Raw genomic sequence first — 18,530 nt, forward strand, 5'->3', positions numbered from 1 at the left:
CCACTCGCAGCCCCGGGGATCCCACCCCGGTCACCAAAGATAGAATTAAGTGTGTGTGTGTGTGGGGGGGGGGGGGGGTCCAGGCCCCCTCACAGCCCCGGGGACCACCACCTCCCTGGGGCCAAAGACAGAATTAAATGTGGGGGCACTCTGCCCCCTTCCTCCTCCCCTGGGGACCGCCACCTTCTAGGGGCCAAAGATAGATTGAAAATGCAGGGGGTCCACTCAGCTCCCCCACAGCCCCGTGGACCACCACCTCTCCAGGGCCAAAGATAAAATTCAATGCAAGGCATATATTAAATGAAGTATGGGGGTCATCCATCACCCTGTAGCCCCGGGGACTGCCACCTCCCAGGGCTAATTCTAATGTTGGAGGGAGCCAGTAATGGGCTTGGCGAACTGCAAACCCCTAGGGCCTGCTCCTGCTATGTCCTGGGGTGCTCACGCCTGGGACATAGCTGATTGCTTAGACTTGACGGGGGCTTGGCAGATGCAGCCAAGTCAGAGCAAGCACTCTGGGTCCAGCAAGTGAGAGCTGTCAAATAGCTCTCACTTGCTGGAAGCGTAGGCTTCCTCTGAGGGCACCCATATGACATGGCAGGGCCCTGGGGTCCCTGGGGCAAGGTCGGCCTGGGGAGGGAGGCCATGTGCCATTCCCATACCCCAAGTCTTTCCCCCCCCCCCCCCCCCCCCCCCAAATCACGAAAAAATAAAATGTTTAGGCTGGGTGATGGGGTGTGAAGGGGCCGTGGGGTTGGTTAGTTAGGGTTGGTTGACCACAGGGATTGTCCGCAGGCGGTGGTTGGATTAATGTTTAGTAATGAAAATTACTTTACATTAACCCTTTAAACCATATAAACTCTCTGGGGGGAAAAAAAAAACAAAAGGTTACAGGGCTGGTACAGTTACGAAATAGAATTAAATAAAAAAAAACATAAAAATTTCCTTAACAAACAAAGGTTAGAGGGACGTTATAGCTAAGCTCACATTTTAAACATACAAACCATAGAAAATCACTTGTTGTAGTTATCTTAAGTAACATGCATTGCTAATTATTCCACAAATTATGGCACTCATGACATCCTTGATAACATCATTGATAATACAGTGTAATCCTTGCAGTAACATTTATGTTGAAAAAACTGTGCATGGTGGGGGCGCAAGTTGTAGTTACCTTAGGGCACGAGTTATAGTTACTTGAGATAGCTCTAACGGGCGAATTTCTATGGTTTTGTATGTTTAAAATGTGAGCGCGCTCTTTCTCTTTCAATCCCCTCCCGCCCCCCCCCCCCCCCCCCCCAAAAAAAAAGTTCATCCACCTCAGCTCCACCCTGGAAAGTTTTTCAGGGTCATCCCTTAAGGGGGAGCTGAGAAAAAAGGGTTCCCAAAATAAAATTCCTATACATTTTCTGTAGACTTCTTTTATACACAGCTACTGCAAAAACAGCTGAACGGGATAGCAAATTTGGCAGGAAGCTAGATCTTGGTCCTCGGATTTTTTTTTTTTGGGGGGGTGATTTGGTGTAAAATCCGTAGTGTTTGAGAAAATAAGGGTCAAAAAAATTTATATATTTGAACAGTTGGTCTTACAAGAGTCTTGCGAGCCTCCCACATATTTAGAAATGGAGGCTTGTGATTGGTTGAGAGACCTTTTTACCTGTGAGCCCTTTATGTTCTTTTAAGTCTCGCGAGAAATAGCACGCCGATAGGCTGGTTGTAGAAATGTTACAACTTACTTTTTACTGTGAAAAATTTGAGGTGTTGTCGAAATTAAGTAAAAAAGCTTTATAAGGGAGCCTGCTGTCCCATAGATTTAGAGTAGAGGCTTCTAAGGGATAACTAATGTGATAAAAATAAATGCATATTTCTTTGACTAATTCTGACGATCTTGCGAGACTCTTGTAGTATTGTGAATAGTAAAAGGGGTAGATGAGTTCTGCATACACTCCATTAGTAGGAATACATATTATGGTTGTTTTTGATACGAAGTGTGCAAGAGATAAGTACTGTGGGTAGATGGTTAAATCCTATTTTCCAAATAAGTACCCTCTTGCAGGATCATGAGCAGTAGAAAGAAGTATGTAATCTTTGAATACACTGTAGTAGGCACACTTGCTACTCTATGAAGGAGTATTACTGGAGATGGTGTTTGTCAGAGTGTACTATTACACCCATTGGCTTCGTAAGAGTTGTGAGTAGAGCATATACGGTCTTATGAGCGGGTCGCTGTTTTGCTTTACTGCTGACCGAGCCAAAATACACACACTGAGAGGAGTTGAAAAGATTCTCTGGAATGCACTTCTTAGTCTAAATAAGACATTTTATTATATATTTTTGCAAGGCTTGTGAAGGAAGGTCAGTATAACCGAAAGTGTACCTTTTAAAATGTGCAACAATGAAGTAAGAACATGTACAAATAATCTTAAATCTATAAAAAGCAAAGATATATATATACAGGGAGTGCAGAATTATTAGGCAAATTAGTATTTTGACCACATCATCCTCTTTATGCATGTTGTCTTACTCCAAGCTGTATAGGCTCGAAAGCCTACTACCAATTAAGCATATTAGGTGATGTGCATCTCTGTAATGAGAAGGGGTGTGGTCTAATGACATCAACACCCTATATCAGGTGTGCATAATTATTAGGCAACTTCCTTTCCTTTGGCAAAATGGGTCAAAAGAAGGACTTGACAGGCTCAGAAAAGTCAAAAATAGTGAGATATCTTGCAGAGGGATGCAGCACTCTTAAAATTGCAAAGCTTCTGAAGCGTGATCATCGAACAATCAAGCGTTTCATTCAAAATAGTCAACAGGGTCGCAAGAAGCGTGTGGAAAAACCAAGGCGCAAAATAACTGCCCATGAACTGAGAAAAGTCAAGCGTGCAGCTGCCACGATGCCACTTGGCACCAGTTTGGCCATATTTCAGAGCTGCAACATCACTGGAGTGCCCAAAAGCACAAGGTGTGCAATACTCAGAGACATGGCCAAGGTAAGAAAGGCTGAAAGACGACCACCACTGAACAAGACACACAAGCTGAAACGTCAAGACTGGGCCAAGAAATATCTCAAGACTGATTTTTCTAAGGTTTTATGTACTGATGAAATGAGAGTGAGTCTTGTTGGGCCAGATGGATGGGCCCGTGGCTGGATTGGTAAAGGGCAGAGAGCTCCAGTCCGACTCAGACGCCAGCAAGGTGGAGGTGGAGTACTGGTTTGGGCTGGTATCATCAAAGATGAGCTTGTGGGGCCTTTTCGGGTTGAGGATGGAGTCAAGCTCAACTCCCAGTCCTACTGCCAGTTCCTGGAAGACACCTTCTTCAAGCAGTGGTACAGGAAGAAGTCTGCATCCTTCAAGAAAAACATGATTTTCATGCAGGACAATGCTCCATCACACGCGTCCAAGTACTCCACAGCGTGGCTGGCAAGAAAGGGTATAAAAGAAGGAAATCTAATGACATGGCCTCCTTGTTCACCTGATCTGAACCCCATTGAGAACCTGTGGTCCATCATCAAATGTGAGATTTACAAGGAGGGAAAACAGTACACCTCTCTGAACAGTGTCTGGGAGGCTGTGGTTGCTGCTGCACGCAATGTTGATGGTGAACAGATCAAAACACTGACAGAATCCATGGATGGCAGGCTTTTGAGTGTCCTTGCAAAGAAAGGTGGCTATATTGGTCACTGATTTGTTTTTGTTTTGTTTTTGAATGTCAGAAATGTATATTTGTGAATGTTGAGATGTTATATTGGTTTCACTGGTAATAATAAATAATTGAAATGGGTATATATTTGTTTTTTGTTAAGTTGCCTAATAATTATGCACAGTAATAGTCACCTGCACACACAGATATCCCCCTAACATAGCTAAAACTAAAAACAAACTAAAAACTACTTCCAAAAATATTCAGCTTTGATATTAATTAGTTTTTTGGGTTCATTGAGAACATGGTTGTTGTTAAATAATAAAATTAATCCTCAAAAATACAACTTGCCTAATAATTCTGCACTCCCTGTGTGTGTGTGTGTGTGTGTGTGTATGTATATATATATATATATATATATATATATATATATAATGCAAAGCAAATAATTAGTAAAATCGCATCACCGTAGGGCCTGTCTGGTGCTTCATCTTTCTCCAGCCAGCAAGTCGTTGACTCTGGTTCGACCTCAACAAGAAAGAGAGACCTACCTTCACGGGAAATATATCAGGCATTCAATGTCTTAATCCTGATTGAGGTCTCTGATTCTCCCACTGTCGACCTGGATCTTTTATATATCTTAAATGAGGAAGGAGATTTCTGGGGGGAAACAAAACTCCCGCTCCGCAAGAAGTATTAAACAAATGCACACTATTTTAGGTCAGGGTTGAAAGAAACAAGTTGGAACTGGCCAGTTTCTCAAGGTGTCTCTCCCAAGCCATTCCCTGCTGTACCATACATCCTTATCTTGCTGACTGACTCCTCCACGTTTTGTCCTAGCCCTTTGGTGAGAAAAGAACAAGAAGATACGTAGAATAGAAAACCCGTTACATAACATGTTTTGTACGGACTTTTAACGAGGCCGTGAAGCTAAGGCTAAGCTGACTACGAAATGGCGTCTGTAACTGGTTACCACTAATGTGACAGTGGACAGCTAAGCCAAGTGAGAAGTGGTGTGACACAGAGTCAGTGGTCAAAACACAAATATCACTACGTTCGCAAAAGTCAAACAGGAAGTACAGCCCCCTCGGAGCCCACGCAGAGGATTGTGTCTAGCTCCTGCAAGCATCTTGTGAGAGCCATCACTTTTTAAAATAATATAAAGAAAAATCCAACCACCTTTAATTCACAACACTATTATGTTCTCCGCTTCTAGTTAATGCAAATGTATAATAAAGAACCATGTACAATAGATGGCAATAACACGTAAATGTTTGCAGTCTTGTGAGTTTCCTACGAGCTTCTTGCAATCCTCTTGCGAGAGCATTGACGCATGGAAAAAAAAACAATTGCTGGTGACATCTCTTGTTATCAGAGTTACAATAACCAAGCAAATAAATAACTTCTATTAGATATTTATCTGTTTAATACTCGCACACTTTACAAAGAGTTTTGCAAACTGTCAACCAAAATATATTATACAGGCATTCTATCACACATACACTCGCAAAATAGTTTCATTTAAAAAATAAGTCCTAGAAATTCACTGAAAAAACACAAAGGGTAAAGTAACATTATATTTAATTGTATTTCTCAATGACAACGTTAACATTTTGAACTACAAAAACACTGAAGTTGAGCAGTTCTATTTAGCTGGGCTAACTTTAACTTGTATCTCCTCCATGCACTGCTTATGACCTCGCTTTTGACATCACTGGTTTCTCAAATGACCTCTGATGATATCACTGATGACATTATCCAGCAAGTGTGTTTCTTTTACAGTGGCAAGTAACTACAGTATTAAATCTACACAACTTTGTGCAGCTTGAATGTAGCTAATGGGTGTAAGTGTGTTTAAAAAAAACAAATTATATATTTATCTCCTCCTAATGCACCATAGCTGTGTTGTGGTACTGAACACATTATAAATGTTTGCATTCATGAGTAACTGGATGAGAGTGGCAGTTGACCTATGTTGATTATGCTCCACAAAACATTTTGGTTCTGCAGAAAAAGTTTCCAACAGGAGAAAGATTCTATATAGTAGATGCTAACTTTTGTAAGCAGCCTTGAATTATTAGAATCACGTCAGCATGGTAATTTATATTTAACATGAATGAGTGTGTGCACCAGGTACTAACCTGTGTACACATGCTTGTTCTGCTTCAGAAGAAGGGTTACCTGTAAAGTTGTCACCACAGTATGAAGGGTGCAGGTAGTATGATCTTTAGCCCCTTCCGATAATATATTTGCTAAAAAATAATATATATATATATATATATATATATATATATATATATGATCTAGAATTCTTTTTTTTTTTTTTTTTTTTTTTTTTTACAATTGTTGCATAGAATACACACTGTTCATAGTAGATTATTTTCAATACTCTAATGTATTTCTCATGAGAGTTTCACTATTTGCAAACAGTGTGGGATAGAGAGAACTCTCTTCATTGAATAACACTGTTTACAGTACTCACTTCTCTACGGATATCAATTTTATTTCTTAGTGTAGGTTTAGTGTGTCAGGGATTTGATAAGAATCATAAAAAAGCTGTCCTTAGTAGGGCATTTGTTTTGCAATTGGTGTTCACTATTTAGGCTTTCTCAACACAGTTGTGTTCAGGTTGAACACCAGACTTAGAGGGTTTCCTATAGATCTGTGGTTCTCCATATGTATTGAAGTAAAGCGTGCACACTCCAGATTCAAATAATGCAGTAATTTTATTTATTGCAGAAATTCGCCCCTGTGTTTCAACAACCCCAGCTGCTAAGATCACAGGATTCCATCCATGAGTGAAAACGGACATTTAAACATTTTGTGAAATAGTGACATATACAAAGGATTGCGGATACAAAATCTGAGTCCCGTCATCTAAGGTTATAACACACAATACTGAGCCCACAGATTCATAAGATTGTTGCAAACCTCAACACCCCACAGTTAAGCATATAGGAAAAAAGTGTGTGTGTGTGTATATATTATATATATATATATATATATATATATATAATCTCTCTCTTCTAGCACAATTCAGGCCACATGTCATGCTTGTAAAACAAATTATAAATCAAAGTCCATGACACCCCGCTATCAGTATGCATGGTGTTAACAGTAAGTAACGTACCAGTGGGCTTGTTCTCGGTCACAGGAAACAAAACATTATAGTTGTGACAGGTGCTCAGGGCAATTCCACAGCAGCATCAAAATTAAACTTTTGGGTGTGAATGTATTTACTTAAATCAGTGTGGATACACGGTGGAAATAAAATGTTTATTCAGAGACAGTATCATTTTTAAATGATACCCTACTCAGTGAGTAATGCCTGTTAACCCAGCATAATCATAATGACACAGAGCCTTAACTGATAAAATACACTGGTGTAAAGGTAAAATAACTGTACAGAAAAACTTGCTGTTTTGATCAAATATAAATCAAATGACACAACAATAAATTCTGATATTGCGATGAGCAATGCCCAAGTAGGCACATTTATAACATTGTAACAGCAACTGTTTGAAAAGGGGTCATAAAAATTAACAACTTACCTACGATAAGCATACTAATAGGTGCCAATGACTATAAGGGCCATTGAATCGCCTAAATAGAATTGCAACTTCAAAGATGATGTGCTTCAGTAACATTCCCCTGATACTAAGAGGAAAACATCCTGATTTGCTGTAATGAATCTTAGTGCTTTAGTTCCATTAGATATCTTATTTCTTACAACAAGCAAAGCCTTTTGTTCCAATTTGCCCACCTTACTGACTGCTTTAGAGTTCAGAATTGTATCCATATGCAAGTAACGTTTCCACCATTTTTTATTTTTTATTTTTTTTTTAAAGCTGAATCGCTACTGTCATTTCTCCAAGCCCTGATCAATTCTTCATAGGGAATGCTACAGATTAGATTTTTGGGGTGATTGCCAGTAGCGTCTAACACTGTTTCCAGCGGTCTCTTTTCTGAATAGTTTGGTCTCTATGAGAGAGTTCTTTATCTCCGTTTTTAAGAGCTAAGAATTCTAAACTGTTATTATGAATATTGCTGGTGAAACCAAGGTTCAATTTATTCATATTCAATTCGCCCACAACTTCCAGGGCTAGTTGTTTAGACCCTTTCCAAATGATGAAGATGTTGTCAATGTACCTGCCCAGAGCACTACATGGTCATCATAAAGATGGATGTTAGTAACAACCTGCTTCTCCCACTAACCCATGTAAAGACATACATAACTTGTGGTGAAGCAGGTACCCATCGCAGTGTCCCGGATTTGCTGGTAGTGGGTGCCATCAAAGATGAAGAAATGATTGTTCATGCAGAACCAAATTGTATCAATGATCGTTTTGGTGTGTAGTAGTTAAGATTGGGATCTTGCTCTCAAAAAGTGACGACAAGCCTTCCCACCAAGATCATGGGGTATACACGTGTAAAGGCTGTTGACTTCCAGGCCCATAAGCCAATAGTCATCCTCCCAAGTAATCCCATTAAAAGTCATCTGGAAGTTACCACTGTTCCTGACATAAGCGGGTAGAGTGTCAGTAAAAGGTCTTAAAATAGTTCACGTCCCAGGATTTGTTTCTGAAAACTGCCAGTTGAAGAAACAATAGGCCTCCCTGGTGGATTAAAAAGATCTTTGTAGATTTTTGGGAGTAGGTATAAAACTGCTATTTTGGGGTGCTTATTAACAAGAAACGGATAGACTTCCCACTTGAGGGGCCTTTGCTCACGCCAATCTACAAGCTTTCTCCAATATTACTTGTTTACTGAGTGTATATTAGTCCTCTCACAGGGTATATAACACGAGGAATCCCCTAGTTGCCTACAGCCTTGTGCCAGATATTTCTCTTCAGACAAAATCAATGCTAGCACATTTATATGAATTTCTGATGACAATTTCACTGTTCTGTAACTCAAGGATGGCAGGATGATGCAGGATCCTTCATGCCACCCACCAGCAAAGAAACAATATCTTCACCTTCAGACATTGCAACTTGATATTCAGTGTTTTTAATGGAGCAATTGAATAGGTAGGTGGCCATGAGTCCGCACGATCAGGACTTCTTCTAAAAGTTATTCCTGCTAATCAGAAAAGCATATGTGCTCCCTCCTTTTAAAGCTCTCCAAATGTATCTTTTTCTTTCTCTTGTGTAGTAAAAATAATTAATAGAACCATTAACCTAGATCTTGGGACCTTAAACAAGTTCTGAAAAGTCTTTCTGGATGGTCACCATAAAAGTTTATCTCAGTGCTTCAAGATAAGGAGAATTCAGATCTTATACTGACTTATAATAATGCAGGTTTTAAAATCACCAAACATCTGTAGCACAAACAATAATTATTTCTTCATGGCCAGCCTAGTTACCATTCAAATGCAGAGATTGTACCCTCTCATCTCAGGACTGCCTCCCCTGCCAAAGAGGTGGTCAGATGTGCTTGCAAAAGATGATGTAAAGAGTTTATGCATGACCTCTTTAGGAAGTGCCATCAGTACACCCTCTGCTAGCACTCTGGGAGGCGAATCCAGTCGGAAGGCGCTCCATGACACCTCTGTTTGAGCTAATTCACAGGTTAAAATTTAAGTTTCTCTCCTGGAAGATGGTGCTTCTCCAGGTAACAGAGGCAAAAAGGTCAAGCATGAGTCTGAAGTTTCCATATAATAAAGCAAAAAAAATAACAGTTCTTAAACTTGCAAAGAGAGCCACTGCAAACAATCTCAGTTTAAGTTTTTTTTTTTTTTTTTTAATCTATACGAACTAGTGATTCTCAGATCGTTCTTTCCCAAGCTGTCTTCAGACATGGAAAGTACACGGACTTTGGATTTCCTATGAACTCTTTGTCTCCTTTAGATACCCTAGATGTTGTCCAACCAGGTGTAGCCCAGTGTCTGGCTCCCTGCATTACCTTTTGCCACGTAAAGGCAAAACATCTTAAAGGGGAAAAGTTGCTGCTCCGCCCAAGCAGTGCAGTGTACAGATGAATAGTAGGCTGATGTGCCACTTGATGAGCCTTACAACACCCTTGAAGGACAGTCTCATACTAAATATTACTGCTTAGACCTCAGTATAGCAGCTAATGTTTTCACAGAGGCATGCAGTTTTGTACACCGTTTCATCAAAGTTATCAGTGATTACTACTTTCTATATGATATTGTAAATACATCAGTGATTACTACTTTCAATATGATATTGTAAATACCTCTGATTCAAGTATGACGCTGAAGAAGAAATATGTTACCTAACTGTGCAGTGGTTTCCAGCATTAGTATCTTTCAAAGATTCACATGACCTTCTCTTTCATGCTAAATTTGATAAATTCTCCCTTCACGCTATGCTATGGAATCTCAGCTACAGTTGATTCTGCCTGAGTAGAGTGCTCAGCACAGTTATCTAATTGGATGGATTTTGGGCATTTTCAAATGAAGTGAATGTGCTATTAAAGAAACACCACTGTTTTTCCAGTGGGATTTTTAATACTATTTACTGTTGCATTAGAATATTTTGGACTTCCAGCCTGATGTCTAGGAATTATTTAAGCATGCAAATCAATAAACGGTGCCACCGATGTAGGGCTATAGTTACAGGTAAGAAACTATTTCTTCCCTTTGATGAAATGATTCTGTACTTATGTAAACAGATCAGTGATCAGACAATTATGGTTGAAGGATATAACATATCACTGGGTAGAATCTATTACTCAAGAAGTTAAACATTTCTGGTGCATTGACATTCTTATGGTGTTGTCTGTATTATACCCACTCCAACTATAAACAATTCCCTGTATGTGCTCCCTCTTTTTCAAGCTATCCAAATGTATCTTACTTCCTACTGTCTAGGAAAAAGAAGAGTTAATAGAAGAATGGCTTCCAGAACCTCTTGTTCCTCCTGTGCCGAAAGATCACCCTGCACTCAACTATAACATCGTTTCAGGGTAAGGGCATTTCAAGGATAGTTATGAATTGTAGTGCTTGAAGCAATACTAATTGAAACTAAAGTAAGAGCTGCTTGGAATGCCCTTTTTAAAGCATGTTTTGCCAGTTTTTGGCCTGTAGCTACTGAAGCTACTTGTGAGGATTAGAGAGGAAGGTTTAAGTACCAAACGCTATGTTTCAGGCTTCATTGTAAGACGTGAACATTTGGGGGTCTGTATAGTCTGATTATTATCGTATTATCAATTTTTCAACTGTAGAACCCAATCCATCTCTGTGGTATCACCTTTATTTTCACATGTTTTTAATTTTGAGGTTTGGCAGGCTAATTGTCAAGGATATACACACTTGATCTTTTCCTAAGTTCTGATATTTATGTTGGTGATCTTCATTATGTAGCATTTCAAGCATAGGCCAATTTACTCATAAGCACGGCCACTGGCATTATGCCCCCTGCCTCTACAACATCTTGAACCGAGCCGGCAACACCATCACCTTCAAGCTCTGCCGCACCATAAACTGCTCTTCACGGCCGCCACCTTCCCTGAAGATCGGAAACCCGCAGAGATGAACCCCTTGCTGAAGAAACCCTCTGCAGACCCGACGGACCTCAAGAACTTCAGGCTCATCTCTCTACTCCCCTTTCTAGCCAAAGTCATTGAGAAATCCATCAATGCCCAACTCTCCAAAATCATTGAGATCAACTACATCCTGGACCCCTCCCAATCAGGCTTAAGAAGCAACCACAGCACAGAGACTGCAGATGTTGTCTGTTGCAGCGAGGATAGCAATCTCCAGGACCAAGGTGAAGCCACAGCCCTTGTCCTCCTGGACCTCTCGGCCATCTTCACCACCGTCTCCCACCCCACCCTCTGCGCAAGACTCCACCACACAGTCATCTGCGGCAAAGCCCAGAAATGGTCCTCTCCCTCCTCACCGGCCGAACCCAAGGAGTCCGGCTCCCACCATTCACATCTGAACCTACAGCGATCAGCTGCGGCATACCCCAAAGCTCCTCCCTGAGCCCCACCCTCTTCAACATCTACATGGGCCCCGCTAGCAGACATCGTCTCCTACTCTGACGACATTCGGCTAATCCTCTCCCTCAGTCAAGTCGTGAAGACCAACTTTCACAACAGGATGAAGGCAGTCACCGTCTAGATGAAAGATAGCTGCCTGAAGCTCAACTTCCATAAGACAGAAGTCCTCATTTTGGGCACCTCCACCTGGGACACCTCCTGGTGGCCCACAGTGCAGGGAACCCCCCACCCCCCCCCCCCCAACGACATACCATGCACATAACCTAAGGTCACCCATGAACCACCAAATCAACAACATCTCGTCTTCCTGCTTCCACACACTCCGCCTGCTCCAAAAGATCTTCAAGTCGATCCCCATTGAATCCCGAATAACAGTCACCCAGGTGCTCGTCAACAGCAGGCTCGACTACAATAGTGCACTGTATGCTGGCACCACCCAGAAGCTCAAAAAGAAGATGCAAAGAATCTCAAATGCCGCTACTAGACTTATCCTGGACATCCCTTGCCGCAGCCACATCTCCGAGCACCTAAGTGACCTACTCTGGCTCCCGATCAACAAAAGAATCACCTTCAAGCTCCTTGCGCATGTCTTCAAGGCTCTCCACACCATCCGCCCTGCATACTTTTTACAACCGCCTCTCCTTCCACACATCCACCAGACAACTTCGTTGCACTCCCCTTGCCTTGACCACCATCCCATGGATTCTAAGACCACAGCTGGAGGAATATTCTTCTCCGACCTTGCCGTTAATATCTGGAAATCTCGTCCTCTTCATCTCAGGCATTTTTTCCTCTCTATCTCAATTCAAGAAGGAGCTCAAGACCTGGCTCCTCGACTGAACTGTCCATCCAGCGCTTTGACTGAGCTGCAGACCCCCCAAGAATCTGGACACCCGAACGGGTGATTAGCCACGCTCTATAAGAACCCTGATTGATTACTTGAATTATGCTACAGGGGAAAGCCAAATTATGCATTAAGAAAAGCCAAATTATGTGGCACATTTTGTGATAGTGTTACTTTTGTTATTTTGTCGTTTTTAAACTTGCTAACATTGTCTGGGCATTGTTGCACCACATTAGAACCAGTTTAACACCCACATATAGCAACAGAAATGTAACTTTGAAAAGGGCCTTCCACTGTGTGGCACCTCATGTTGCTCCATTTTTAATAACTTGAACCATTTGAGCTAGAAACACATTGTTTTTGTTTAACCCTGCAGATTATGTGGCAGATGAGAGATAATGTGACAAATGTGCTTAATCTGTAATCATGCGAAAATCAGCACGTCCCTCACAGTGGCATAATTCCAGTGGGCCTTTCTATTTTGCATCAGAATATCTCTAAACAGAAGCATAACATACATGCTTATGTGTTTTTATGTGGACATAAGTGTAAACCTAACTCCAAAGCAACTAAGATCAGGACTCAATGAGAGGTTTAAAACTGAGAATTGAGGGACATCAAAGGGGGGCGGGAAGCGGGGCTAGAGCATTGTGACTGAGGACAGTGTGCCAATAGTGTGATACATATCAGTTGCATAATAAAGGAACCCAAAACAGCCCATAGCTCTGAAAATCAGCTCAGTAAATTAGATATTTCTAAATAGCAGCCCAATAAAATGTCAGAATGATCCAGAAAGCATCAGTATCTAAATTGAATGGATCTGAAAGTCACTTTTCAGTTATCTTAAGATTGGAAATGTGCTACTTACTGTGAGATAGTGCAAGGATCTGACCATCTACCATGACTGTAGGCAAATATGAAAATGGTACAGTAGGGACTACTTGATTACATAATTTTAAATTGGTTTTATTAATATGAACACTGCTAAGCCTATAGAAATATTTGCTGTGCTGGTTGTACATGTCTGTGTTTGTTTTTATTAAGCAGTCTCAGTGCTTCCCCGAAGAATCCTTAATAAACCGCCTGTACTGCTAATAAAAAAGAGGTGCCAGACTGGGCTCAATAACCGCTCTGTTGCCCATGTTGCATATGAGTTCCCACCTGGGACACCCAAATCATTCATTTTCCTTTGGGAGCTGATGGGAGGGGCCCAGCTGGCACCATTTGTGGGTGCAGAGGTGGGTGGCAGCATTTCAAGTGTTCATTCCAGTGTCCCCAGGCACCAACAGCTTTTTTTTTTTGGGGGGGGGGGGGGTGGGGGGAGGCAGCGGGAGCCAAAGGTTGTCCATGGCCCCAGCAAGCTCTCCTGGTGGGAGTTGGCCCCTTCAGTTGGTGGGTGCCCCGCTGCCCACCTGGGGGCACCCACAAAGTTTCCCACTTTAGGGACTGTGCGGGGAGCCCCAAGGCGCACGTGGCCCCTGCCTTCTCCCTGGCCAGCACCATGCTGGGTGCTGGAGGGAACCAGCACTACACCTTTGCTTCCACACAGCCGGAGCCAAGTTCTGTGCCCTGCCTGTGAGGGGCACGTGCACCTCGCCCCAAATAATACAAATACCTTATCGCCCCAGGCCTTAGCTCACCTTGGGCAGAGGGTAGTTTGTAATGAGAGGAAGGAGACTAATTTTTCTACTTTTTAATTGGCTGACCATCCTACCACCCAGCCACCTCCTCCCTCCCCCCCCCCCCCCCCAAAAGCCTGTTGCCAGGTCCTCCACCCAACGCACTGCATGTGTAAAACCCCTGCTGCGAACAGCCATTGGCCCTACCTCCTGCAACACCCACCTTCTTGGCTCTGCACTTTTTCAAAGAGTCACAACACCAAAATATAAAAGTGGGCCTATTGGCTTTATCGAGGCATGGTCATATCATGTATTTATTACCTAGTGGCGATAGCCAGTAAGTAACTACAGTTAGTACCAACTTTTCTCATAGATGAAGCATTTTTTGTTTTGCTAAGAACTTAGTCGCTGTTTGAAGGAGCTCCATGATTTTTTCAAAAGTATTGTATTAGTTACTTTAGCTGATGTCTGCAAATTTACGTGGTGATTCGTTAAGCAGGGATCGAGAAAAGAGGGGTCCCAAAACACTTTTTCCCCTTCAATGTCTACAGGGATTTTGAAGTTTCTAGACACACCTGCAATTTATATATTTTTTTAACTTAAAGTTATATATAATTACCATATGTTAATACAACCACCGCTGTGGATGGCTGGCCCGCAGCCATGCCCTGTGGTCAACCCCGCCAGCATGCACACCTGCAGCTCAAGCTGCTGAACAGAACTACATCGAATTTGGCAGAAAGTTGTGAGCTTGGTCTAGAAAGAGCCCTTTTAGTAATTTAGTGTAAATCTGTTCAGTAGTTCCAGAGTACATAAAGGAAGTAAATTATAGATACTTAGGGACACTGTTTCTTCGTGGATCCACCCGGGGTATCTGTGGATCTGAAAGGAAAAGTAAGGCCCTGGTCGTCTGGCCACAACCTGAAAGGACAGCTGTGGCTTCCATCTTCTTTCTTGGCCCGGTGAAGGAACAAATAAAGTGAGAAAACAGAAAAAGGGATCCTGACCCCCATAGGACACCTCATAAGCAAATTGGCCCACATTTTTTTTGGGCTGACTGATCCACTGCTGCGCTCAGCACAGCCCCCGCAGGATCCGCAGATCTGAAGCACAGCGGGGGAATAAAAAATGCAACCACTCACATACCAACCCCAGGCCTTTGGCCAGACGTGGCGTGGGGTTGGGTGCATGCTGGCGGGGATGGCCACAGGGCATGGCTGCGGGCCTGCCTTCCACAGTAGTGGTTGCATTGACATATGGTAATTATATATAACCTGAAGTAAAACAAAAATATATAAATTCACTGTTCCCTGTAACTTTAGTTTTCAGTGAAATTTATATATATATATATATATGTGTGTGTGTGTCGGATCCATCATCTTTGTCCAAAAATCAATATTTTCAATCAAATGCACATTTCTATATTTCACACAATGTAATGTTTAATAATGGTGATAACTGTAAATATGCTTAATAAAGTGTTAATTAAAAAAAATAATATCAAAATGTCAGTCTTTCTTTTACATAGTTTTTATGATTGCGTTTTGTGGGCTGAAAAAATATTAAAAGAAAGACTCAGACTTTTTTTTTTTCTTTTCTTTTTTTGAAAAGTAAAACAAACATGTCTTAACATTTTGCAGCCCTCAAAAGTCAATCCTAAAACAATCCCAGGATAGCCTTTCATTCAAGCTGAAGAACATAGAGCTTTAGCTAGGAGTGTTTTTGAAAAAGTGTGAACTTCGCCTGCGTTTTCTTTTCTTTTTCTTCTATTTTTTTTTTAAATTTTTTTATTATTATTACTGGGGGGAGGCTTTGTGGTTTTGTTTTTCAACATTGCTGGGGTGCTGCTGGGCTCCCTGCAGTTCCCCACAACATTAACAAAAACACTTGCTGATGCCCCTGCCACTTGTGGACATCACCAAGCTGAAAAAAAGTGTAAACTGCCCTCGTGGCATTATTGAGGCTTCTTCAAAGAACAATGAGTAATAAATGGGCGATTGCAGCTGTTTAAACATTCTATTTCTCCATTGACGGGTTTTTGTATCTCCAGCTACCCAGCATGTCCCTTCCTGGTAGACATTAGGTTGCACACAAGGGAGAATTGGTACTGCTTATTGGGTCTTGCCTTTTAAAATTTAGAGACTGTTTTTTTGGGCTGAACTTTATATTTTGTTTTTATTATGTGGCTATTAGTGACGATCCTAATGTACAGCAAGAAATCTTACATATCCTAGTTCTGTATTGTGGGAAACGTCCCAGGTAGCTCCTTTTTAAACACCAGCAACATATTCAATACATTTTAAAAACCTACATTGCTTCCTTAAAATGAACTGAATATTTGTGACAGTACAAGGCATGTTGTGATGTGAAATCTGATGGCTGCTTAAAGGATAAAGAACATCGTTACCACTTATTCATTCATTCAGAAACATATATTATCTTTCATGTATTTTCATCTCTGAGTTTGAGGTCTCATTTGCAGCACTTCTGAGGTTGGATGCTGTAATGGTGTCTGTTTGATATGAAAGTAGGAATGTATTATAAGAAGGAAGAATATGGGGGAAGTTAACCTGAGAAGATTACTCTTGCTTTTGGAAAATGACAGCTTTTTTTGCTTTTTATCGGTGCATACTTTTTAAAAAATTAGGCAGATCCGTTCTGTGTTTGACTTAAGTGAAGTCTCCTACAGTGCATAAATTAAAAAAGTACATTATGCAAAAAGGATTATGTATTGCATACTTTTCAGTTTTCTATTTCAGTTCTTACATGCATTTCCTGTTACATTTTGTTTGTAGCTCTCCAAGCCACAACATTGTGGTGAATGGGAAAGAGTGCATAAACTTTGCTTCTTTTAATTTCCTTGGACTTCTGGATAATGAAAGGATTAAGGTGAGTAAAGTTTCTGCAAACCTGGTCCTGCAGGTTACTTAGTTTTATGTGCTATAACTGAAAACATGTTTTTTTCAGATGAAATTTTCAAGTATTTCTTGTTCGTTGCTAGGTTATGTTCTCTGTGTGCAAAGCAAGATAGTTTATTCAGCTTAATTGTTTTAAGGTTATTAAACTGGGATCAAGGTATGGTGTCAGTGTTGTGTTCTTGAATTATTTACTGAGAATTTTCTGCAAATATGTCAATGTTTTATTTTGCTTGAAAATGTTGTGTCAGATCCCTTTCATAAACATTTATTTCTTGAAGTATGTATCTCTCCATTGTTATGTTTTATCAGAGATGTGTGGCAGGCACCACCTGTGACTGACAGGTTTTTGTTCAAATAATTGACCCATCTGCAGGTCCTTTCCCCCCCAACCCAATCCCACCAGACCTGCCAAATGTCTTCAACAACAAATGATTTGGGTATGTTAGGGTGTATGGTTATAACTCTGGGTCGACTTCAGCCTGCTGTCTCTGTTAACATCATCCACCCTCACTAACATTTTAATTTCCATTTAATTTTAACATACCTTGATAGGAGTTGTTTTTAATTAATTTATAATGATTTTTACACTTTTTAAACTAAGTTATTTGGTAAAAAAAACAATGAAACTACTGTATGTAGGTTGTTTAACTTGATGAGAAAGGTGTGTGTGTGTGTGTGTGTATATATATATATATATATATATATATATATATATATATATATATATATATACAAAGATTAAAGTGTAATTAAGCTTCGCTTAGGTTATATAATCTCAATGTATGCAAGGAAAAAAACTCAGATTCACCTAAAAAACACACAAAAAAAACAGTTGCTCTGCTTTGCTTCAAACTGAGAGGAAACCGTGCCAAGGAATGCAGCACTCTTAGTTTGAGTAATTAATTTATTAAGTCACTTACCAGATATTAAATAAAAGCACAAGAAATGTTAAATATGAGCATTTAACTTAAATGCAGTAAAGCATCTGTAAGTGGCAAAAACTCACTGCAGTTAAACAGTAACAGACAGAAAAAGTGCAGTTCATCAACAATGTATATATACAGTGAAAGTGTGTGTATACGTGCTAGATAATTAAGAATAAAAATGCATTGCCTTGGGGGTTGAATCTTCATCCTTGCCAACATCTTCATCCTTGCCAACATCAAGCTGGGGAGCCCTGAATGGGAAGTTTCCCCGATGAGATCTGATTGGGCAGTGTGTCCACTCCCAAAACTAGCTTCTCTGTATAAGTGTTAAGTTTTCCCCGCTTTATATTTCTTAAAGTAACTCAAGAGGAAGATTCTAGCAATCTAACCCTCCCTTTGGTTATTGATTTCAAATGCTGACTGTACATGGTCTGTATTGTAAACGCACAAAAGAACTGGCCAGGACCCAGTGCGCTTTCCTGATACAGATCTGTACCTTTCTCTGCTGAAAACAGCCTCACCCTGGTACACTTTTATCTCCTCCGCATGCCAAACGGTATGCTCCCGGCTCTGGTGAGAAGAGCAACAACACGTTCAGGTTAGAAAACAA

The 18,530-nt window shown here is 40.9% G+C and overlaps 1 protein-coding gene across 1 annotated transcript in view; it reads left to right on the top strand.

Annotated features, from left to right (window-relative positions):
* SPTLC1 (serine palmitoyltransferase long chain base subunit 1) overlaps positions 1-18,530 on the top strand; it is a 324,879-nt gene that overhangs the window by 17,858 nt on the left and 288,491 nt on the right. Inside the window, exons 3-4 of the mRNA XM_069227382.1 lie at positions 10,481-10,575; positions 16,872-16,965. Coding sequence (XP_069083483.1) covers positions 10,481-10,575; positions 16,872-16,965 — 189 coding nt within the window. The remainder of the gene's footprint in view (positions 1-10,480; positions 10,576-16,871; positions 16,966-18,530) is intronic.

The sequence above is a fragment of the Pleurodeles waltl genome, chromosome 1_1 (assembly GCF_031143425.1).
Source record: "Pleurodeles waltl isolate 20211129_DDA chromosome 1_1, aPleWal1.hap1.20221129, whole genome shotgun sequence".
Classification (NCBI taxonomy): Eukaryota; Metazoa; Chordata; class Amphibia; order Caudata; family Salamandridae; genus Pleurodeles; species Pleurodeles waltl.